This window comes from Lipophrys pholis (assembly GCF_963383615.2).
Source record: "Lipophrys pholis genome assembly, chromosome: 20".
In the NCBI taxonomy this organism is placed as follows: Eukaryota; Metazoa; Chordata; class Actinopteri; order Blenniiformes; family Blenniidae; genus Lipophrys; species Lipophrys pholis.
In genome coordinates, this window is record NC_137648.1 from 9,651,304 (window position 1) to 9,671,217 (window position 19,914).

The 19,914-nt window shown below is 42.7% G+C and overlaps 1 protein-coding gene across 3 annotated transcripts; it reads right to left on the minus strand.

Annotated features, from left to right (window-relative positions):
- Positions 1-10: 10 nt before the first annotated feature.
- On the minus strand, positions 11-19,230 carry pdcd6 (programmed cell death 6). Of its 3 annotated transcripts, none has more exons than XM_080489628.1 (6): positions 19,017-19,230; positions 14,387-14,448; positions 4,530-4,574; positions 3,015-3,173; positions 1,404-1,513; positions 11-953 (listed from the first exon to the last, which is right to left on the minus strand). In XM_080489628.1, the coding sequence occupies exons 1-6, from the start codon at positions 19,097-19,099 to the stop codon at positions 855-857; spliced, it is 558 nt and encodes a 185-aa protein (XP_080345754.1). In that variant the 5' UTR covers positions 19,100-19,230; the 3' UTR covers positions 11-854. The 3 variants fall into 3 exon arrangements, with proteins under 3 accessions (XP_080345754.1, XP_080345753.1, XP_080345755.1); XM_080489627.1 differs by having other exon boundaries at positions 3,003-3,173; XM_080489629.1 differs by lacking the exon at positions 19,017-19,230 and adding an exon at positions 14,546-14,681.
- Between the last annotated feature and the right edge of the window lie 684 nt (positions 19,231-19,914).

The following is a 19,914-nucleotide window of genomic DNA, read 5'->3' on the forward strand; positions in this document are numbered from 1 at the left end:
TTATTTTTTTAATAAAAGATGTCTCTTTTGTGTTGTTTGTTTTTACACATTTTAAGGCATCATGCACAAAAAAATCGGCCATACTAAAGGCATTATGCTTTACCCTCTACCAAAAATTAGATGTTCTAACATTTTGAAGATTTTGCTGTTAAAAATAAGTTTGTACAAATATGGCATGTAAGCTGGCATGTCAGTGAATCCCAAAGCAGAGCGTCACCTGCTTTCACAGTTTTTGTAAACATGGCTTTGAGCAAAACAGGGCAGAGGAAAAGTCAAGAGAAAGGGAACGCATGCTTCAACGTGGGGTTAAATTTCCCTGAAAAAGCATGCAATGCATTTTAAATCATATTTACAATGCATTATTTTATTCTCAACAGAGAGATATATATTTTTTTTTAATTCTATCAATTAAAGTTAAGACATTAAAAATGTTATCAACATTAACAGACAGACTAACAGACAGACAGAAACAGATGTTCATATCATTCCTCCCAACCCAGAGTCCCCAACAGACATTTTTCAGATTGGTCAAACAACAAAAACACTACAAGATCTTTTTTTTTTTTTTTTTTAAATAAATGAAGCATTAATGTTGTGCTTCCAGATGAATACTATCATCTGGAGGATATGACAACCTCAAAAGAAGAAAAAAAAAAACTTAAGGTATCATCAAGTCTTTTTTTTTTTTTTTTTCAAATTTACAGCCCAATCAGGGCTGAAAAAAAAATTACTTACAAAAAAAAAAAAAATCTTGTAGTGTCCACCATGGCAGACATCCAGGAGGTGCCTGTAGCTTTGGCACAGTTGTGTCCAGTTGTGCTCTTTTTTTTTCTTTTTTTGGTGATCCGTGTGCGTTATACTATATTGAAGACCATGGAAAGATACTGTTCATATGAAACCTGGATCCAGCCATCCTGGTCTGTGTCGTACCGCCTGAAAACATCAGTGAGCCTCTGTGGGGAGAGCACAAAATGAGGAATTCAGTCAAAACAGTCATTCATGTTCAAACCTACACAAGCACAATGATACCGATCGACATGTCCAGGATTTAAATTTAGCTCAGGCTAAAAGACAAAAGCTTCCATGCTGAGCAAGCGAGGAAGTTCTTATTTCTTCAAGCGTCAGTTAGACTTGGCAGCCTCCTCGATCGCTGCATATATCTACAGTTAATGGGAATGAGCACTCAGTGTCAAGTAAAATCAAAGACTGTGATTTCCTTTTTGAAACCTTGAGTTACTTTCAATCTTTTCAATGCAACAGCACAGAACCTCTTGTAATAGTGTAGGTATGTGGGGGGAAAAAAAGATATTTTCCTACCTCACATGTGATAAGATTAGATTTAGATACCAAATATTACCAATAAACACACACCGATTAAAAAGGTCTGAGTACGCATGCTTTACCTGTAGTACAATACAGCACTGGATGAAATCGTCGAAGGCCACCTGTCCCTTCCTCTGGCGGTCGAACTTATCTATCAGCGTACCGTAGAACTGGTCTGACAGACGATATCCTGCACAGCAGAACAATCCCAGTCAGTTTTCATCTCAAATTCAATTCAGCAGATTCTTCTATTCCAACTGAAACCCATTCTGAATGTAGGCTTCACCGCGGACACCTACTGGACCTGATGGGAGAATCAGCCAAAGGTTCCAGAAAGCTCCTCGGCAGTGAGACGGCAGAGCAGCTAAGTACACAAGGGCCTTGGCCAGGTAATGACTTTTTAGTGAACCATAACATTTTTAAATTGACTGTGGCACCGCTGCAGCGTGCTCGGGGCCGAGCTGCTGTGGGCCGACTCGGGTGGATTAACGAGTTTCGGAAGTGGCAGAGACGTGTTGTGATACGCTCCGATTAAAAGCATTTTTAAGGCCGGCGCCCTGCGTGTGATACTGTGGCAATGAGAACACACCAGTTTAGAGCATTATTGTATCCGCTAAACCTAAACCGGAGCTCAGGAAGCACTACTGGACACTGTTTTAGTGAAGACATCCACACAAAGAATGAAGAATCCTCGGTTTCTTTGGTTTTACTTCCACATGAAACTTCATCTCAATCTAGTGGTTCAGACAGAAAATCAGTTTATTGATTAATGAAGACAAGATCCAGAAATCTTCATCCGGCTCCAGCTGCTGCAGATTTAAAAGTCTGCAGTCATATTAACGGTAGTTCTTACATCAACGTTTGTAGAATCACTCAGATCAAGTCCAAACATGCAGAAAGTAGCAAACAGGCAAGTTAACCTGCATTTGAGGCTTCTAATGTGTCACAGCCTCCACAGATGCAGGCTGAAGCCTCGGCCGGGTCAATGAGGATTTATAGATCACAAGAAAATTGTTTAGGAGGTTTTTCAGTTTGTTCGTCTCAGTGTTTGTAGTTGTGGGTGTCACAGAGGCTTTTGTGTTTTTCAGAGGCTTTTGAGAGCACAGATTGTAAAAACAAATCGCTTTAATGAGGAGGTGGTTTCACCCTAAAGCACTAAAGTAGTCCTAATCTTTAATTTGGTTCTCGGTTAAATTAAATGACCTGATCTAAAACTCAGAAGTTGTTGCAAGAAACATACAAGTGACAACAACTAGAAGCAAAAAACGAAACAGCTTGGAAGAACTACAAACTTTGCATTAGCTGCCTTAAAAAGTTTAATCAGAGTACATTCTGGGTTAAGATTAGGGTTACGGCTGATATCAACCAAAAGCATGAAGACGGCAGCAGACAGGTCTCAAAGAGGTAAACAAACATTTATCTAAAACCGATGCCAAGCGGTTGCGGCAGTCTTAAAGATCCGATCTTAAAACTTTCAGCCGTCTCCATCTTGTGCATGATTGGTAATGTGGGAATCAGAAAGTATTCCTTACACGGACGGCGAGCGAAACTGCGCGCTCTTCTTTTGGAACAGTGATCTTAAAAAGACTTGAAACCTGACCTGCACGCCCAGAGAAAGCAGAGACAACAGCCACGGAGCGAGCCCTCCACCATCGCAAAGTTAAAAACAACAAGCATACTTTGCTGCTCACCGAATCCAGTCAGCGCCTGTTTGAGCTCGTTCTTGTCGATGAAGCCGGAGTTGTCCCGGTCGTAGGTCCTGAAGATGTTCTGCCAGTCCGTGATGTACTTCCACACGCCGGCAAACTCGTTAAAGTTCACGCCACCTTTGTTTTCCCTGTCGAACATGGCTGGAAGAGGGACGGGGGGAGAGAAAAGGAGGCGCGTTACAAATTGTGTATAAATCCGGAGAAGTCGGAGCCAGTGGGGCGTCACACACAGTTTTATTGGGCTGCTGGAGGACAGGAGAGTTGACAGCGCGGTTCAGAAAGACTCACACTTGACTAACCCCCCCCCCCCCCCCCCCCCCCTCACGAGACTGTATAACAGAGAGAAAACAGCTTGATCCCCCTCCATCGATACTCCTCTCCCTCATGCAGTTCAATCCAATTACCTCCCCACAAAGGGAGGCTTATCACGATGGGTTTAGAGTGCATGGTACAGTGGGAAGGGGCGCCGCTGGAATAACGGGAATTTACTGTGGAAGTCACATAACGTATTGGAAACAAAGTGCACAGAAGACCGGGGAGGGGGGGGGAATATTTGGAGTGAAAAAACTATAAATCAAAAGACGGTCGTTCAGGAAGATTAGTTTTCTGGTTACTTCTGAACAAAGACGGGAGGAAAAGCGATTAGATCTTGTATCATTAATGTGAACATTGGTGCATTATTGTAGTGACGGAGTCGGTCTAATGACCAAATCACTCCAACATCAGACAGAGTCGGAGGAAGACGCTCCATGATTGAGATAGTAGTTCTAAAAAAAAATACATATTTAGGAACTTGTGGAGAAAACGAGCTCATGTGTATTTAAGGGTTTGTAATGCATCTCAGTAGCAGTGGTTACAGCCTAACGCTATTCCTTATTTATAATTAGGCATCCGTCACATACCATCAGGAGTTAGAACGGCTGAGCCACTCCAGGAATAACGAGGCGTTGCTCCAGTAAACAGGAGTTTAGTGAAATAGTAAGAGAGCTGCACTGAGACAACAGCTGAGAATTATGCTAATGCTACCAGTCAACTGTGTTACAGACAAAAGTGGCAACACATTTTTCATATTGCATTCTTCAAAATACTGTTCAAAATCTAAATCAGAAAAGTTTGTTTAATTGGAAAAACACTATATTGCAGATCTGCTGAGATCTGGAAAAGCCCTCAGCTTACTGCGACATTTAAAAGCTTTTATCGTCGCCAGTTGATTCCAATTTTCTTAAAAGCAACAAATATTCAAAGTCTGGCGGCCCTGCTCGTTTCCTTCCAGATCCTCTCTCTTCTCCACTTTATTAACGGCTGCAGGTTTCCACTAGTGCGGCAGAACTGGATCACGGGACCGAGTTTGTTTACGGCCTCGCTCCGATTGCTCACAAGCTCATCAATTAATCACGCGCTCGTCGCAACGAATGGAATCAACAACCGCCGCCGCCGCCGCCTCTCGGTACAACAGGTCGCAGTGTGGCGGCCGAGCCACAGTCAGCAGTGACTTACAAATGATGGAGCGGACCGTCACCGGGTTGAAAGGAGTCCATGTGCCTGTGAAACAGAGGAGCAGAGGTTACAAAAACATCCAGCATAATGTCTTTAGAACGTGCTGAGGAAAGGCCACAGAGCTGCACAGGGAAGAATCAGGGAAGAAGAAAAGCTTTAAAGAGTGAATTATCCACAAGATCCACTCAGTTAATAAAGCACACAAGCTGCCGTGGCGGCGGCGGGGATCAGTTTTATTTTGGTGCGACTATCTTAAGATTGCAGTTTACATTGGACGTTTTTCCCCATTAAAATGTTTGTTTTGTCTTTCTAACTAATTAAAATCTGTCACAATAAGTGCATTTTAATAAGTATATCCATTTTTAAGAGCACTGATGTACTGCAAGTATCTTGTGAAAAGATTTCTGACTTTTTTTAATGAATGTATTCCTAATTATGTAGGTAAAATTATTTTTATAACATAATATTGATTCCTGACATTTTGGAATAAAAAAAAAAAATATATATATATTATTGTTTGAAAGGTAATTTACTCTCACAGTTTGTGCGACTTATTAAAATTTTGTGCGACTTGTGAAATAAATCCATTTGTCTTTTGTGCTTGTTTTGATAAAACGTGGAGATTCCATTAAAATATGATTCATTTATCGGAAATAAAGACTCGTTTTAGTTTATGTGGTTCTCAATGACGACTGATCGTCATTGTGTGACAGTTTAATGTCCGCCGCTCGAGCTCCGAGTACGAGTTCGTACAGTTAATTAGGAATAAGACGGGTGAAAAGCAGAAAAAGATTATTCATGGGTTATTTCATGGGACCCCTGTATGTTTTCTGGAGTGCACGTAAACACATCAGATACAGAAATTACAATTATGTGATGCCCCATTATCACATTTTACGATCATATGTAAACAGGCTCATTAAGTTGTTCCTAATGGTGTGCGAGCACGTTGCATAGCGTGTGGAGTGTGATAAGAATTAACAAATGCTGCCCATAAACCCCCCAAAATAAATTATTGGTATGCTGAACGTACCTGGCAATGAAAAGCTTTCTGAGGTTCAACTGTATTGTTCTTTGTGTTTATATATTTACTAGCCTAGTGTCCTACAATTAGTTTTGCCGATACCAAAACCCTCTCAATGTGACTTTGGACTTTGAGCTGCAGTCTCCCTCGTTAGTAGAGGTTTTCAAATACCTGGAAATAGTACAGAAAAAGTACTTTCATTTCAAGTTACAGACCATTTCAAACTTGAACTTGTAAGGAGTTTAAAGTGAATCAAGCATCACAGAGACTCTTTAATTCCTTCATGCAACACTGCATTTTGCCTTCTTTGGATTTTAGCAGCTGAGCTTGTGTGGACAGGACAAAGTATTTCAATGTTACAGTACCAATATTGATGATTTGCAGGCAGTTGTTAGAAAGCCGCCATGACAAATGAACTATCAACATGCTTTATAACAATATTTTTCCAGTTAATTGGTGTTTAGAGAAGCCCCCATGGCACCTCTGAATCAAAAAATAATCTCACTCTGCCATCGTCTGCATTCTATAGTGGAGAAAAATGACGACTGTTAAATTCCACATCGGTCAGTGATGGTTTAAAAAAAAAAAAAAAAAACGGATGATCATTACTAAAATCCCATTTGCATTATACAGGGAGCCATGAATGACTGAACAAGGGAGCAATTTTGGACGCAGGGTTTCGCTTTTTTTTTTTTTGACAGCAGATGTTCACTTGTCACTGCAGGAAAGGTCCAGGCGGAGCGACAACATTAATTTGCACAGTTGAGAACCCGAGTCCGTAAACAGCCCCTATCCTAAACTCCTGGGACCTGCTCCAAACATTAACACCATTACGATCAGTATTACCGCGGTAAATCCACCAATTTGGCCCGCGGTGGCATTTTAAGCTGTCTGCAACTAAAGCGACTGGTCGCGGGTTCACAGTCATGACTCAACAGGATGCTCGGGAAAAGTGATGTTTGCGTGTTCTTCCTGTGCATGCGCGTGTTATCTCGACGTGCTTTTTCTGCTTCGTGTCATCATACAGAGATGTTAATGTTGTTAATCCTGCATACTAAAGTGCAATGCACTGGTTACCCGAGTGAGCCTATCTAGGAACCTATAAAGTCGGGGGCTGAAAAATGATTGATATCCTGCGTGACGTCAATGACATGCCATCGTTTCTTTCAGCCACTTGTTGCAAATGAGCAACTGATCTGTGCTTGGACACATGAAGGACAGAGGCAATGGTCAATTCCCACAGAAGCTTCCCACACTAACAACAATCTGAAGAAAAAAAAAAACATTCAAAGTGGGAGGCATTTATTTTTTACACCAGAGACATGATATAAGAGTTTTGTGGCTTTTCATGGTCGTTCAACCCCACAAAAACTGAGTCATTCTTCACTTAAAGGATAAACTTCACTTATACTCGAATAAAGCCGTCAGTTAAATGGTGAGGAGAAGACTGGTGGGCCTTTCGTTTGGGTAGCCGTTTATACTTTATAGCCTGCCTCTCAACTCTCAAGACACTGAGATTTATCAGGGGCACCTCAATCCTCGCTGACTCACCATCGCAACTTATTACGAACACGCCAGCAGTTCAGGCCCAGAAATAAAGAGGAGTGAGAGAGGGTGGATGCGGCGAAGAGAGAAAAAAAAAAAAACACGTCAAAGAGAAAAGACGAGTGGAGGAAAGCTAAACAAAAGAGAGGAGGCATGAGGAGATGAGCTGAACAAAACATTTGCGTTCTCTTCCTCTTGCTGAAACTTGAACTCTCCTGCCCACTTCTGCTGACCTAAGATTATCCCCTGCAACTCTATCTGCAGATCCTAAAACGGCATGTGCAGAATTTTAACGCATTGCCACCGTTGTGGAGCCTTTTTTCACACTGCGCTGCTTCGCTTCTGATTTTTCCTCTGCAGTTCAGCTATGGCAGCGGTAAGCAGGCTTGCAGCGAGCGGCTGGAGCTCAGATAAGAGCACATCATTTAAATAAAAGTGGTTCATGCGGAGCAGAGCCGAGAAAATCTGATTCTATTGTTTTTTTGTTCACCTCGATTTTACTTTTGAGCGCAGTTAGAGCCCCCAAATGAAGAATGAAGAATGAGAAATTAGTTAAGGAGAGTCAAACTTTACACTTTCTGACTGCGAAATGCTGGATGTACTGCAGGAGGCAGAAGTCACTCCGTCCCTCTCGGTGGGTTTGTTTTATTGATGGGTGAAGCTGTTTGGGGTGGATGTGGATGGAGCTGCTGTGGGATGTGGCCTCAGGCTCTCACTGGAGCTGGGGACTGGGCCAGAATCTATTTTCCTCATTTATCTGTTGGAGTGCTGACAGAAAGCCACACATTAAGTATCATAAGGATATTGATTTGAGGCAAAATTGTCGAAACTGGTCAGCGTAACTGAATTCACTCGTGCTAATGCTATATTTTCTAATTAAGCCAAATCTGTTTTTTTTATTTGATACAATTACTTTAGGAGCTAACTTCACAGAAAAAGCATATCCTAATGGTTAGCGATTGTAATAATTTACATTATTGGTGTTACGTTACAATTTCGGGGGAAACGTAGAGTTTTAAAAGGCCTCATTTCATGTTGAGCCAGCAGGAAAACTGTAGAGTTTATTGTGGTCAAATTACATTAATGTTTTTGTAGCATTGCACCATCACAAAAATGACCAAAGGCGAAGCAACCAAGAAGGTGTGACCGTTCCTGCTCCTCACACACACACACACACACGCTGTGAGGTCACCAACGTTTGCCAGACGGACTGTGGCTGCCCAATGTGAGGTGGTCAGGACTGCTGAGGTGTGTGTGTGTGTGTGTGTGTGTGTGTGTGTGTGTGTGTGTGTGTGTGTGTGTGTGTGTGTGTGTGTGTGTGTGTGTGTGTGTGTGTGTGTGCGTCTGATGGCAAATGGGGACAATACCCTCTCTGTCCCCTCCGTACACTGGGCTCTCTCACTGGGAAAGGAGGGAGGCAGGCTGACCGGTGGAAAAACAGAGTGGGCCGACCGCAGTGTGTACATATAACAGTCGTGACGGCACTCACCAAGATGCTTATACACACACACACACACACACACACACACAACACTAATGCAAGTACATACAGAAGCAAACTTCTCCAAACACATTTTAAATGTTCAGCTTTGCACCTCGCAGATTCTGGAAACACACACCCAGTTTGAGCAAATCACAAGTTTGACCTTGAAAGGAAAAGAAAAAACACTTTCAAATTCAACTGATGGCAGAGAAACCACAAAACTCTATCCGGCTTATCAACCATGTCTCATCATTATTAATATCAATTAGTTCTTTCTTCTGGGATTTCTCCAAACAGCAAACCTGTCATTCACCGACCAACACACTGTAGCGTTTACGAACCTTATGATTTTATTCATTCAAATGAGCGCCACAACACAACATGAATAGTCACTACACTGCAAGCACCGACATTTTTGCATTTTACTTATAACAAGCAATTAGAAAATGTATTTGCAAGTAATTTCAAGATATTAGGTTGAAACACAAGCCATTAAAAATCACAGACCTCATACTTGTTAGGAGACTGTTTCTTATATGAATTATTATTAGATTAATGGGATGTCTTAGATATGACACGAGCTATACTTATTCAGTAAAAATAAATAAATCAACTTTTAGAAAGACTTAACACAATCACAATGTGCGAGTGTGTGACGCTGGTGTCAAATTACAGGAATTTGACACTGCACGTTGGCACGCTTTGGACGATTGCAAGAGCAAATGTGAGAGCTGGCCAATAGCGGATAAAATGAGCTTTCGATGGGGAGAGAGCGAAAGAAAAACACTTCAACTGTGTGAACTGAAGCGATGCAGAAAAGAGTTCCAGTGAGCTTTCAACGATTTGATCAGTAAAACCATCAAATCCTATACAAACTGGGTTGAATATAATTTAAAAACCCAGAAAATTGGGTCAAGTCTCGTTTTAAACCGAGTCAAAATCTGTCAAATATGCTGCAAGTTCAAACTAACAGTTCTACAAAATGCTGCCCTGCATGTCAGCAATTTCACAATATCACTTGCGCGACAAAACCTAAATAAATAACTGAAGTGGCTGACGGCTGGGAGCGCGACAGCATGTTGGTACAATATCTCCTCTGCTCACTGCTGAGCAAAGAGAAGGCCGAGAAAGCCATATTTGTAGTAAATGACGCAGCTACAACGCGCACATCAACCACACAGGGCCGATTACAATCTCATCAGGGATGATACGCAGTCGAGAGAGCGAGAGAGAAAGAGAGCGGGAAGGAGATAGAGGAACAGAGGGGGAGGCTAAAGAAGAGAGGACAAACAGACAGAGGACACAGCAGGAAGAGAGCCGGTGCCATATCCTCAGGAGGAATTTAGGGAGGCGAGATAGGAGAGGAGAGACATCTTACACGTACATCCGTCTTCTTTCCATCCAAACGAAATCTGCTCCCCTGCATCTCAGAATCTCAACAAGTCTGATTTTAGTGAGATAAATCATTTGTTCGACTTCGCATCCCAAAAAATTAAGACGACATCAAGCTAAAAACACTAGTAATGGCGAAAATATGCCTGGAAGAAGTGACATTTATTTGTAATCAGAAAATAATACCGACCAATTGGACAGGTTGAATATGTCTTGATTTCAAGTGTCTAAGCAAGAATCCATATATTAAACTGAATTAGTGCATATTAAGCCATTGTGTCTTATATTACCCTACACATTTGGACCATAACCGAGGACTGAGAAGAAAGATGTGAAGGATGAGTGTAAACAGCAGCCATCCCTGCCTCGCTTCAGGGCTTTGATACTCGCTGCTCTCCACACCCAGGAGAGAGAAGAGTGGGGGGCGGGGGGGGAGGAGGAGGTAGGCGAACAAGAGATGGATTACAGTGCCATGGCCGGAAAGCTGGGTCAATGGAAGGAAACTGATGTAAGTAAACGCAGCATTCGCAGGGTCAGTAGAGCCACAACAGACCGTCAAAGAGCGACGGGGTTGGTGGTGCAAGTTTGCAAGCTGCAGGACAGGATGCAGTGCGGTGTGCGTGTTCGGCTTCGCTGGCTCCGTGTCACGTCACGGTACGCAATGAGCCGGTGAAGACCGTGCCGGGAAACCTGCCGTTCATTACACGCACGCACAGCGAGACACGTACGCACAACTGTGAGGGAACACACAAGCACGCCAAGTCCACAAACAAAAACAGCGCTCACACTGACCATTGGCAAATAATGAGATGAAATCAACACACTCACACTCGAGAAATACATGTGTCCATGCATGCATACACAAACACAGGAACACTAATCAGTATGCTGAGCCAGAGCCGCTGCGCACTGCCCTGATAACAGCTTCTTTCACTGCTGCTGCTGCCGCTACTGCTGCTTGCTTCAACACTTCTTTTTCCTCCTCCTTTGAAGTGCCCACAAAAAAACATTTAAAATGGGTTTTTGGGTAGAGTAATCTGTTCAAAAGTCTTTGAAAAGCAGAAGGAGAGGTTCAGGCACAAAACTTGATGGGGAAGCCATTATATTTTAATGAGAGGACAAACATCAACCTGCACCACAGTTTCTGGGCGAGCGTCTCCCTGAAATCTACGTCTCATTAGGTGCTGCTGTCGCAAGGTCAAGAAAATATGCTGGTACAGTCGTACGTATGGCAAGAAAATGGATTTCTTTTCTCAAGCGCTCCGCTGTGGCAGCCCTTCTCAGCAAAAGGAAGCATAAAAAAAGAAAACTCCCTTTCCCTACAAAGATAAGAGTGGAGAAGATGACCTGTGTGATTGATTTAGCACCGTTCCCTACGTCTGCCAGCGAAATCTTAAGTATATGTCTTTTCTTATTTGTTTAGGAGGCCCGATGCATAATGAACCCATAAGCCCACTTGAATCCGTCTCCACCTGAACTACATAAAAACAAGAGTGACTGCACTTCCAACACCAGCAGCTGTAATCCTCGTGTTGTATCCCGGCGTCTTTTTCATGCTGAATTTTGAGTCATTTCTTCCCAGGCTCGGATCAGATTAGCCGTCATTCTGCAGCAATGCACTCAAGCTGCTAGGATTATTCCCCAAACACGGCTTTTATTTGGCTGCTCAGTATGAGCACCCATGCTTGTGGGTAACCTCATGAAAACCTAAAGACAGAAGCAGCCTTTGACAGTTTTATTAAGCGCTGAAAATATATCTCGGGAGCAGATTTTTCATGAGCCGTTTACAGCTTTGGCTGCAATCATAGAAATCCAACGGATCCCAAACTGTGACTGTTTTTAGGTAACTCGTGGGTATTTCATGAAGTGATTAGTCATACAAATCGTTTTCTGGACTCGTCAACCAATCTAGAAAAGAAACTTCCTTTTGTGCCGTTTTAAATGTGAAGCCTCCTCGAAACACAGCCCTGCTGCGTGAAGCCCAGTGGTTCTAACGTGTTGTGGGCAGTTGCGTGGCAGCCAAGCTTTCGACATTAATTAAACACTGAATGAGGTTATCGATTAATATTTCAGGTGCCGGCTGGGGAGCGGACACACATTTTCCCATTCACACTAAAAACGCACATGCTTAATACGTGCATGATTTTTTTGCTGAAGGAAAGACAGCCAACCGGCATGTTGAAGGAAAAACATCAATATTTATGCATTTTGATGAAGCGAGCTTTAAGAGGAATTGCCTCTATACAATTGAAAGTGTTTGCTCATGCTCAGTTACGTAGTGGAGACTGTTCAGGACTGTCATTTTTGAGGGTTGTGGTTCAGGTGGTCAAGCCATCTAAAGAAAACCTGCTCAGTGTGTGAGATTATCCCCGACACAAGGTGCTAAGCTCCAAGTACCTTCTGTTAGAGGAGGAGTACATCGTATAGAAGCTCCGCTACCGTTGGTGTGTCTGTTATGGAGTGTATGTGACTGATTAAATGCTGCTTTGAGACAGCTCATGCTGTGAACATTAAACATATATTAAACGTCTATTTCAAGTCAAGAAGAACATGTTTGAACAAAGTAAGACATCGGCATTGTAAGAAAAGGTAAAATGAATTCATCATAGCTTTGTGGCCACACGAAGGCGTGTTGGATTAAAAGGGCCTTGAAAAGAGACTTTCCTGGTTCTTCTTAAGTAACCTGATTTTCTAAGAGATCTTGACCTTCCATTGGTACAAGTCTACCCGGTGGTTTCCCCTAAACTGTTGACACCAGCGGTTCCAGGAGATGTGCCATGCTTCGTGTGCTCTGACGTTGCATGTTTGGCTTCACCGTAATGTTCTGCAGCCTTTCTTACAGATTGGGTGATACGAGGAGTTAAAAAAAAAATAAGATGGGAGTCACCGACCCTAAGTTGACCCTAACCCATTCAAAGAAAACTAATAAAATACGAAGTCACAGCGGCATTGACCTTCAGAGACATAGTTTGAGTTACGTTACGTAAAACTAAGCGTGTAAGCGTTTCCTTTATAAAAAATCTGGTGATGAACAAGATTTTGACAAAAACATATTTGAAGTGAAATACGATGCGTTTGGCAGAGAGTCGTCTCCATCCCCAATGACTGCTGGCTGGTAGCCCTCACCACAGTAGTCATGAAGTGCTTTGAGAGGCTGGTTATTATGGCCAACATAATAGAGTGCAGCAATGTCGCTGTGGCCCTTCATCACTACGTCTACAGGAGGAACTGCTCCACTGACCATGCCATCTCATCAGTGGTCCACCCAGTCCTCACCCACCTGGACAGCAGCAACTCATATGTCATGTTTGCTCTTGCAGGAATAATCGTGGATTTCAGGAAAGGCAGACACACCTCCACCCCCCCATTGTGTCATGTAACTGTATGAATGACATTAAAGAATTCTTGAGTTACAAAGCGTGACAAGTAAAAATTAATCTGACCTACATTTCAGTCTATAATAACCCTATTTATATACTGACAGACATGTGATTTATTGTAGCTATTTTTAAACAGTCTCATGTTCAACACTGTAGAAGTAAAAAGACAGGACAAGGGCTTTTTATACTATAAATGGTATTTTATCAGCCAGTTTAGTTTGGTTCCAGAAATAGTTTGTCTCCCATCATAGTAGTATCCAGAGCAAACTGCCCCACAGGCAAATATGCCAAAGCAATTAAATCAAATAGTCTTCAGCTGCTCGCAAAACACAAGAAAAATCTTTAAGTTTGTTATAATTAAACTACTTATGACAGAAGGTAGTTCGTGAGAAGATTGAAAGATATTTCTTGTACTTCCACCATTTATGTTGCAGAGAAAATAGGGGGAAAAAAGCCATAATCAAACTTTTTAAATGCAGTTGATTGATCTTACTACAAGCATCAACATCATGGATTAAGCTGCATTTGCTTCACATTTCATATCATGAGGCATTAGAAATAAATCTGACGCCGTCAGGACTTTGAGGACCAAGGCTGAATCCACATATAATATCAAGTGCTGTGTTGAGGTGCGTTAACCGTCAACACTGAAAGTATATCAGAGCCGTTCTATTTGACGTTGGCCTGATAAACTTTCCACCTGCTTCTCTTTAGTCCGAGGCTAAAAATAAAACTTCATTCATTTATTTTTCACGTCACCTGCCACCCAGAGATAAAAATAAAATCCTGATGCTTTCTTCTTCTTTTTTTTTTTTTTTTTTGCTTGGGCTCAGCAGTGACTTAAATCAAAGAGAAGCAGAGACCAGCGGTGTGTGACGAGGAGACGGGAGAGAGAGAGCGATCAAAGATGAGGCAGGGAGAAAATAATAAATGAAGAAAGGAGAGCCAGTGACAGGGGCAAAGAAATATGCTCAAAGAAAAACAAAATATGAAAAGAAATTAACAAAACAGAGACCGAGAGACAGAAACATACCATTCGATAAGGCCTGCTGAAGCTCGGAGTCTGATATCACACCACTCCGGTCCTTGTCGACCCTGGGGAAGAAAAAACACAGATTAGATACCGCCCGCTTTAACCACTTCACACCCACGCACAATCCAGCACACAATAGCGGCGGCCTTCCTCACTCACCAGGTGAAACTTTACCCCTCGGAGCGTGTGTTAGTATTTCAACAGTCCACAAAGAATGAATGGAGGTCTATAATCAGGGAACACAAAGCAGCTTGTAGCTCTGAGCAAAGCGCCCCGATCAACTCTAAGCGCCTGTGTGTGAATAAGTGCGTGTGTGTGTGTGTGTGTGTGTTGATGCAGAGCCGGCGAAAGTGAAACTGAATCCTGCCGCCTGTGAAAGCAACTTTCACTGCTACCAGCAAAGTGTCAACTTGCAAGAATTTCAGATGGTGCAACATATTTTCTTTCAAGTGATAACGGCAAACAAACACAGAGCAGACGACTGCTGCAGATAAGTGTCTTTACAGTGGTACCGTGGGCTCAAAGCACCACTTTATACAGTTTAATTCATATAGCTATCAAAAAAATAAAAAAAACACTTCCACTGAACATCTTTTGAAGTAGTTTTGAAGCCGTCAACACAACAGGAAGTACTAGAATAACACATATTAAAATAAGCGGAATGTCTTCGGAGGGCACATGATAGTGCAGTGGTTTGCACTCTCACCTCACGTTGAGAATACTCGTGGGCTTGAGCCAGTCCAACAATATGAGACTTCATCCGTGATTCTAAGGACCTGTTTACATGACAACGATCGACTGAAACCTCCAGTTTGTCTACATGTGATCCAGGATTGTAGTAAATGTCCACTTAATTGGAGAATAATCGGCTGTTAAATCCAAAAGGGCAAATGGCACAAACTTCACAGGAATTCATTCAATGTTATTCCTGGACTTGTCGCGCACGTGCAAAGCAATTTACTACGGCTGGAGTTTGCATTGGCCGTACCGGCGTTTCAGAAAAGATCAGTTTCTCTGTTTACACTGAGCATTGTCAAGAAGTTCAGTTTTCAGTTCAGGGATTTCAGCTGGGCTCAGTTGGATGAAGCATATAAGAAGAATGGACGGGTGCCCTGTTGTGGAGCCGGGGAAATTCTTTCCATCTACCATGTAAACATGTCAAACCTTTGAGAAATCCAGGGTATAACCAACACCTGACATGCACAGGGAATAAAAGCCAACTGTACACAGAAAACTCAATGACTTGGAATCAAACCAGGGGCTTCTTGATGCGAGGCAAGAGCGCCAACCACTACACCACTAAGCCTGGGAAAATCTATGGGCCGATTTATTCAGGACGAAGAAAGTTTCATCACTAAAAGAGCTGCGGTTTAGGATCATATTAATTATCATAATCAATGACACTATAAAAGGTCATAAAATGAGGGAAAATCTGTGTCAGAGTCTAACGTAATGTTTCGCACTTCAGAGGAAACAATATGAAACTATTCAACTGTTTCAGCTCTTCAGTCCTCTTCAAGCTGTTGCTGCAGTAATTCATCAGGTCTTCCCAACATATCGTCTTTCTCATCACGTCCACGGAAGAATCAACAGAGTGAAATCTTACAACTGAAAAAGGTGACGACTCAAAATAGCCAATATTGTGACGCAAGAATGACGACATTCACAAAACCTTGCGAGAAATAATGTTGTTTTTTTTCCTGAGATGCCTAGAAGACACCAAAACGTTGGGCAGCTGGAGAGCGGCACACATAATGGCTCTCGCAGTTTCAGGAGGCCGCTCGGTCACACATCCCATGACTCAGTTGCTCCCTAGCAACCTCCCCAGCCCAACCTGTGGACGCAGAGCTCATTTAACAAACAGTCGGAATACCAAGAGGGGAAGAGGGGAAGAGGAGGAGTGGAGGGAGGGTGGGAGATGGGGAAGCCCCAAATCCAAAAAAACTGTACACCAATCCCAGTCCTGACTTAGTGAGCTGGATTTTAACCCCTCGATGTGACGTTTCTCCTCCATGTTGACTGCCTTTTTAGGTTTTCTGTCCTGTAATAATGTATATGTATAAGCGTTTGTTTGTGTGTGTGTGTGTGTGTGTGTGTGTGTGTGTGTGTGTGTGTGTGTGTGTGTGTGTGTGTGTGTGTGTGTGTGTGTGTGTGTGTGTGTGTGTGTGTGTGTGTGTGTGTGTTTATATACTTTACCGCCCCCCTCTTGGGTGAAAAAAAAAAAAAAAAACAAAGTAAACAAACCTCCTTCAGTTTTCTTGGAAGGGAAAAACAACCTCTTTATAAATGAGCTTTTTGTCACACTGAAGGTGAGGAGTGGCTCAGTGGGTGCAGGCTGAAGGGGTACCCTGCCTTCACCAAACATTAATAGACTTACTCAAATAACCGTGTGTGTGTGTGTATTAAAATTCCAGTTTTCTCGCTATTCCTCCTTTCCCTGTTCTCACCAACTGAGTCACTCAGGCGCAAGTAGAATTACCTCACCGGTTAAAAAAAGAAGAAGCAAAAAAACAAAACAAAAGAAGAAACAGTGAAAGCATCATTAAACCTTCCCATTGCTGGCAGAACAGACAGTTAAACATCTGGTGTTTCCATCTTTACACTGTCAAATAATGAGCTTGTACACGGAGCGGAGGACCGGTGTGAAACAGCATGACTGGGTTGGTTTTCCGTTTTCCCAGCGTTTCACTGTTTCCTATTTAGCGGTCTCATATGAATACGGTTTTTTGGAACAAATGCTCGTCCTACTTTCCACATAAGTGATCCAAGAGAGAGGCAATGTCTGTTTGGCTGAAATGGAGGAAAGGCTGAAGAAGATCCTGGTGTTGGAACAGTGGATTTCACTGCTGCAGAAAAAGATCAACCCTACATTATGTAATCTGTTGAAATCTGTTCCTAATTTGCTGTCATTGCCAACCGAGGCAAATAGTTCTTTGGTACAACCTCTGATATAATGTTTAAGTTGTGCGATGACTCCTTTTGAATATGGATCTTACTTGTGTTTCAGCCAATCTGCTCAGTTGTTGTTAGAACACTTTAATCCTACAAGTCTGAATATGTTAAGAGACGGTCAGACACTTGGTGAACATTGTTGTCGTTCCATAGCAACAAATCTCCACTGTCTCGAAGGATTGTGGCGTCTTAGAGGGCAGGGTGCAAGCATTTTTGTCATACCAGCGTCACTCGTCGTGAAACAGACTTCTTGGTGATTCATACCGATCCAAGACACAGGAGTGATTACGCTTCAACAACAGACTGAAAATAAGACGCTAAGTAACAAACAACGCTGCCTGCTCTCATGTCCACCATGTGCTGAACGCCTCGAGAATGAATGGCTCCTCTGACACACCCACACAGGCAGAGTCGTGATCAGACAGGACAAAGGTTGTGTGCGACGGTGTGTGTCGGTGGATTTCCAAAAGCTCTTCAAGAGGAGGCCGGTGAGTCATGAATCGGTAGGTGTGTGTCTGTGTGTGACACAGGGATTGAGAGGCGTCCCGCGTCAACCATGCTCTATTGACTCTTGATCACATGACTGAGGGAATTCCAGCGCAGCTCTGCTAGATATTCACCAGGAGGAAGCAGATGAGGCAACATCAGCAGCTCATATGAGAGATGCGGTCATAATGCCTGTGTTTATCTCGTATATCTGATGATGACTCAGTACATGGTAGTCATGAGACATGCTGCGTCCGTGACAGAGACACAGGAAGGTACACACCAGACAAAGTGTTTACACCCGGCCTGATTTCTCTGAGGTTTTGCACCATACATAAATAATTTGTTAAGGCTGTTTGAAGCCTCAATGCCAGCAGCCTCTCAGTGTTGTAAGGGAGAAGAAGGGAAAAAAAAAAAATCCTCTGCAGTATTACATAACTCTATAGCTTACTATTACCAGAGGCCAACACACATCAACACTTCTCTCAGTGCCTACTACTACGACCTTCTTAGCTGCTGACACACTTTTTGACAGGGGCTGTGGTGAAAGTGATCGCCATCAGTGGTCATGGCAGTCACTGTAAAATCTCAACTGTGGTGGAAAAGCATTAATCCAAAAATATTTTTGTGCTTGTAGGGATGTATATAATGACATCAACCTCCTGTAAATAGAAAGACTGCGTCATGTAGGGGTACTACGGCCAGGATCTCCTCCTTAAGGGAACCCACTGGAAATGTTGTTTCTACTAATTTGGTACAAATTGAAGCACAGACACAAGTGGTTGTGACACAAGTCATTCATTGAGGTAATCTGTCATGTTTGACATACAAGTTTGAGCTGTCTTTTGTTTTTGCAGCTGGGGGAAACCCCCCTCAAGGACTCCTAGAGGTCCCAGACAACTCATCTGACTTCATTTTAACACCGTTTGAAAAACAATGCAGCCGAGCGGCGCTGCCGAGGTGTAGTAATGAAACGCACACTTAATGAACGTAGAGTCGACAGAGATTCAAAACTGGTAAATCACTCCATCCACTCAGCCGGGAAGGACACGAATACGAATTAAATAAAAAAAAAAGACAAGCTGTCAAATTAATATTTTGTATCAGCACCACCCAGTCTTGTCTCCGCAGCTTTCACTGCGGAAGGAGTGTCAGAGAAGCGAGGCGAGCCGCCGTCCGTCCACACACTCACCTCTGGAAGATATTCCACAGGAAGCTCTGGTCCGGGGGAGCGTTGATTTGCGGAGCGCCTCGGTACGAATTGTGGTACGCCATTTTAAAGGGAGTGCTCTGTCCAACAACAACAACAGAAAAAAAAAAACTGAGCGGGTTGGGAGAGTATTTCCTCCTGCTGTAGTTTCTCCTCCTCTGTGAAGAGCCTCACTCAGACGTCCACGTTAGCGCCTGCCGGAGGGGCGGGGCCAGTCGATCTGCCGGGAGGGGCGGGGCCAACCATTCACCACTTCCTATCAGGGTGGTGACGTCACACTTTCCTCTGCTTTCCACCGAGTAAAAATAGAAACTGGAAACTTTAACTCACCAAAACTCATGACAGAAACTAACTAGATTGGTAAACTCCTACTTACCCAGATTCATGACAAGTTATATTCTCACAAGAAGACATACTTAAACCATCAAAGGTTAAAGGTCAGCGCTCATCTTGACTCCATGTCCGGACATCAAGTCAGAAATCTGGGCGTAATCATGGACTCAGACCTGAAATTCAACAGCCACATTAAGACAATAACAAAAATCTGAAAAATATGAAGGATTCTGATTAGACAATATTGAGGGAAACTTGTTTATGCACTTATTTTCAGTAGGCTGGATCCTGACCACCTGAGGATTGCTGAAACACTTAAAACTATTATTTGCTCAGACTTTAGAATAAACAATAGATTTTACTTGTTTTATTCCCTTAATCCCAATAAAGCTTTTATTCTATAAATTCACCCTTTTTATACCCATTCCTTTATTTTAATGTCTTGCCTTGATGTACTGCTTTTATGTCATTGTGAAGCACTGTGAATTGCCTCGTGTTTGAATGGTGTTGTATAAATAAATTTGCTGTCCTTTGCCTTATCTTGGAG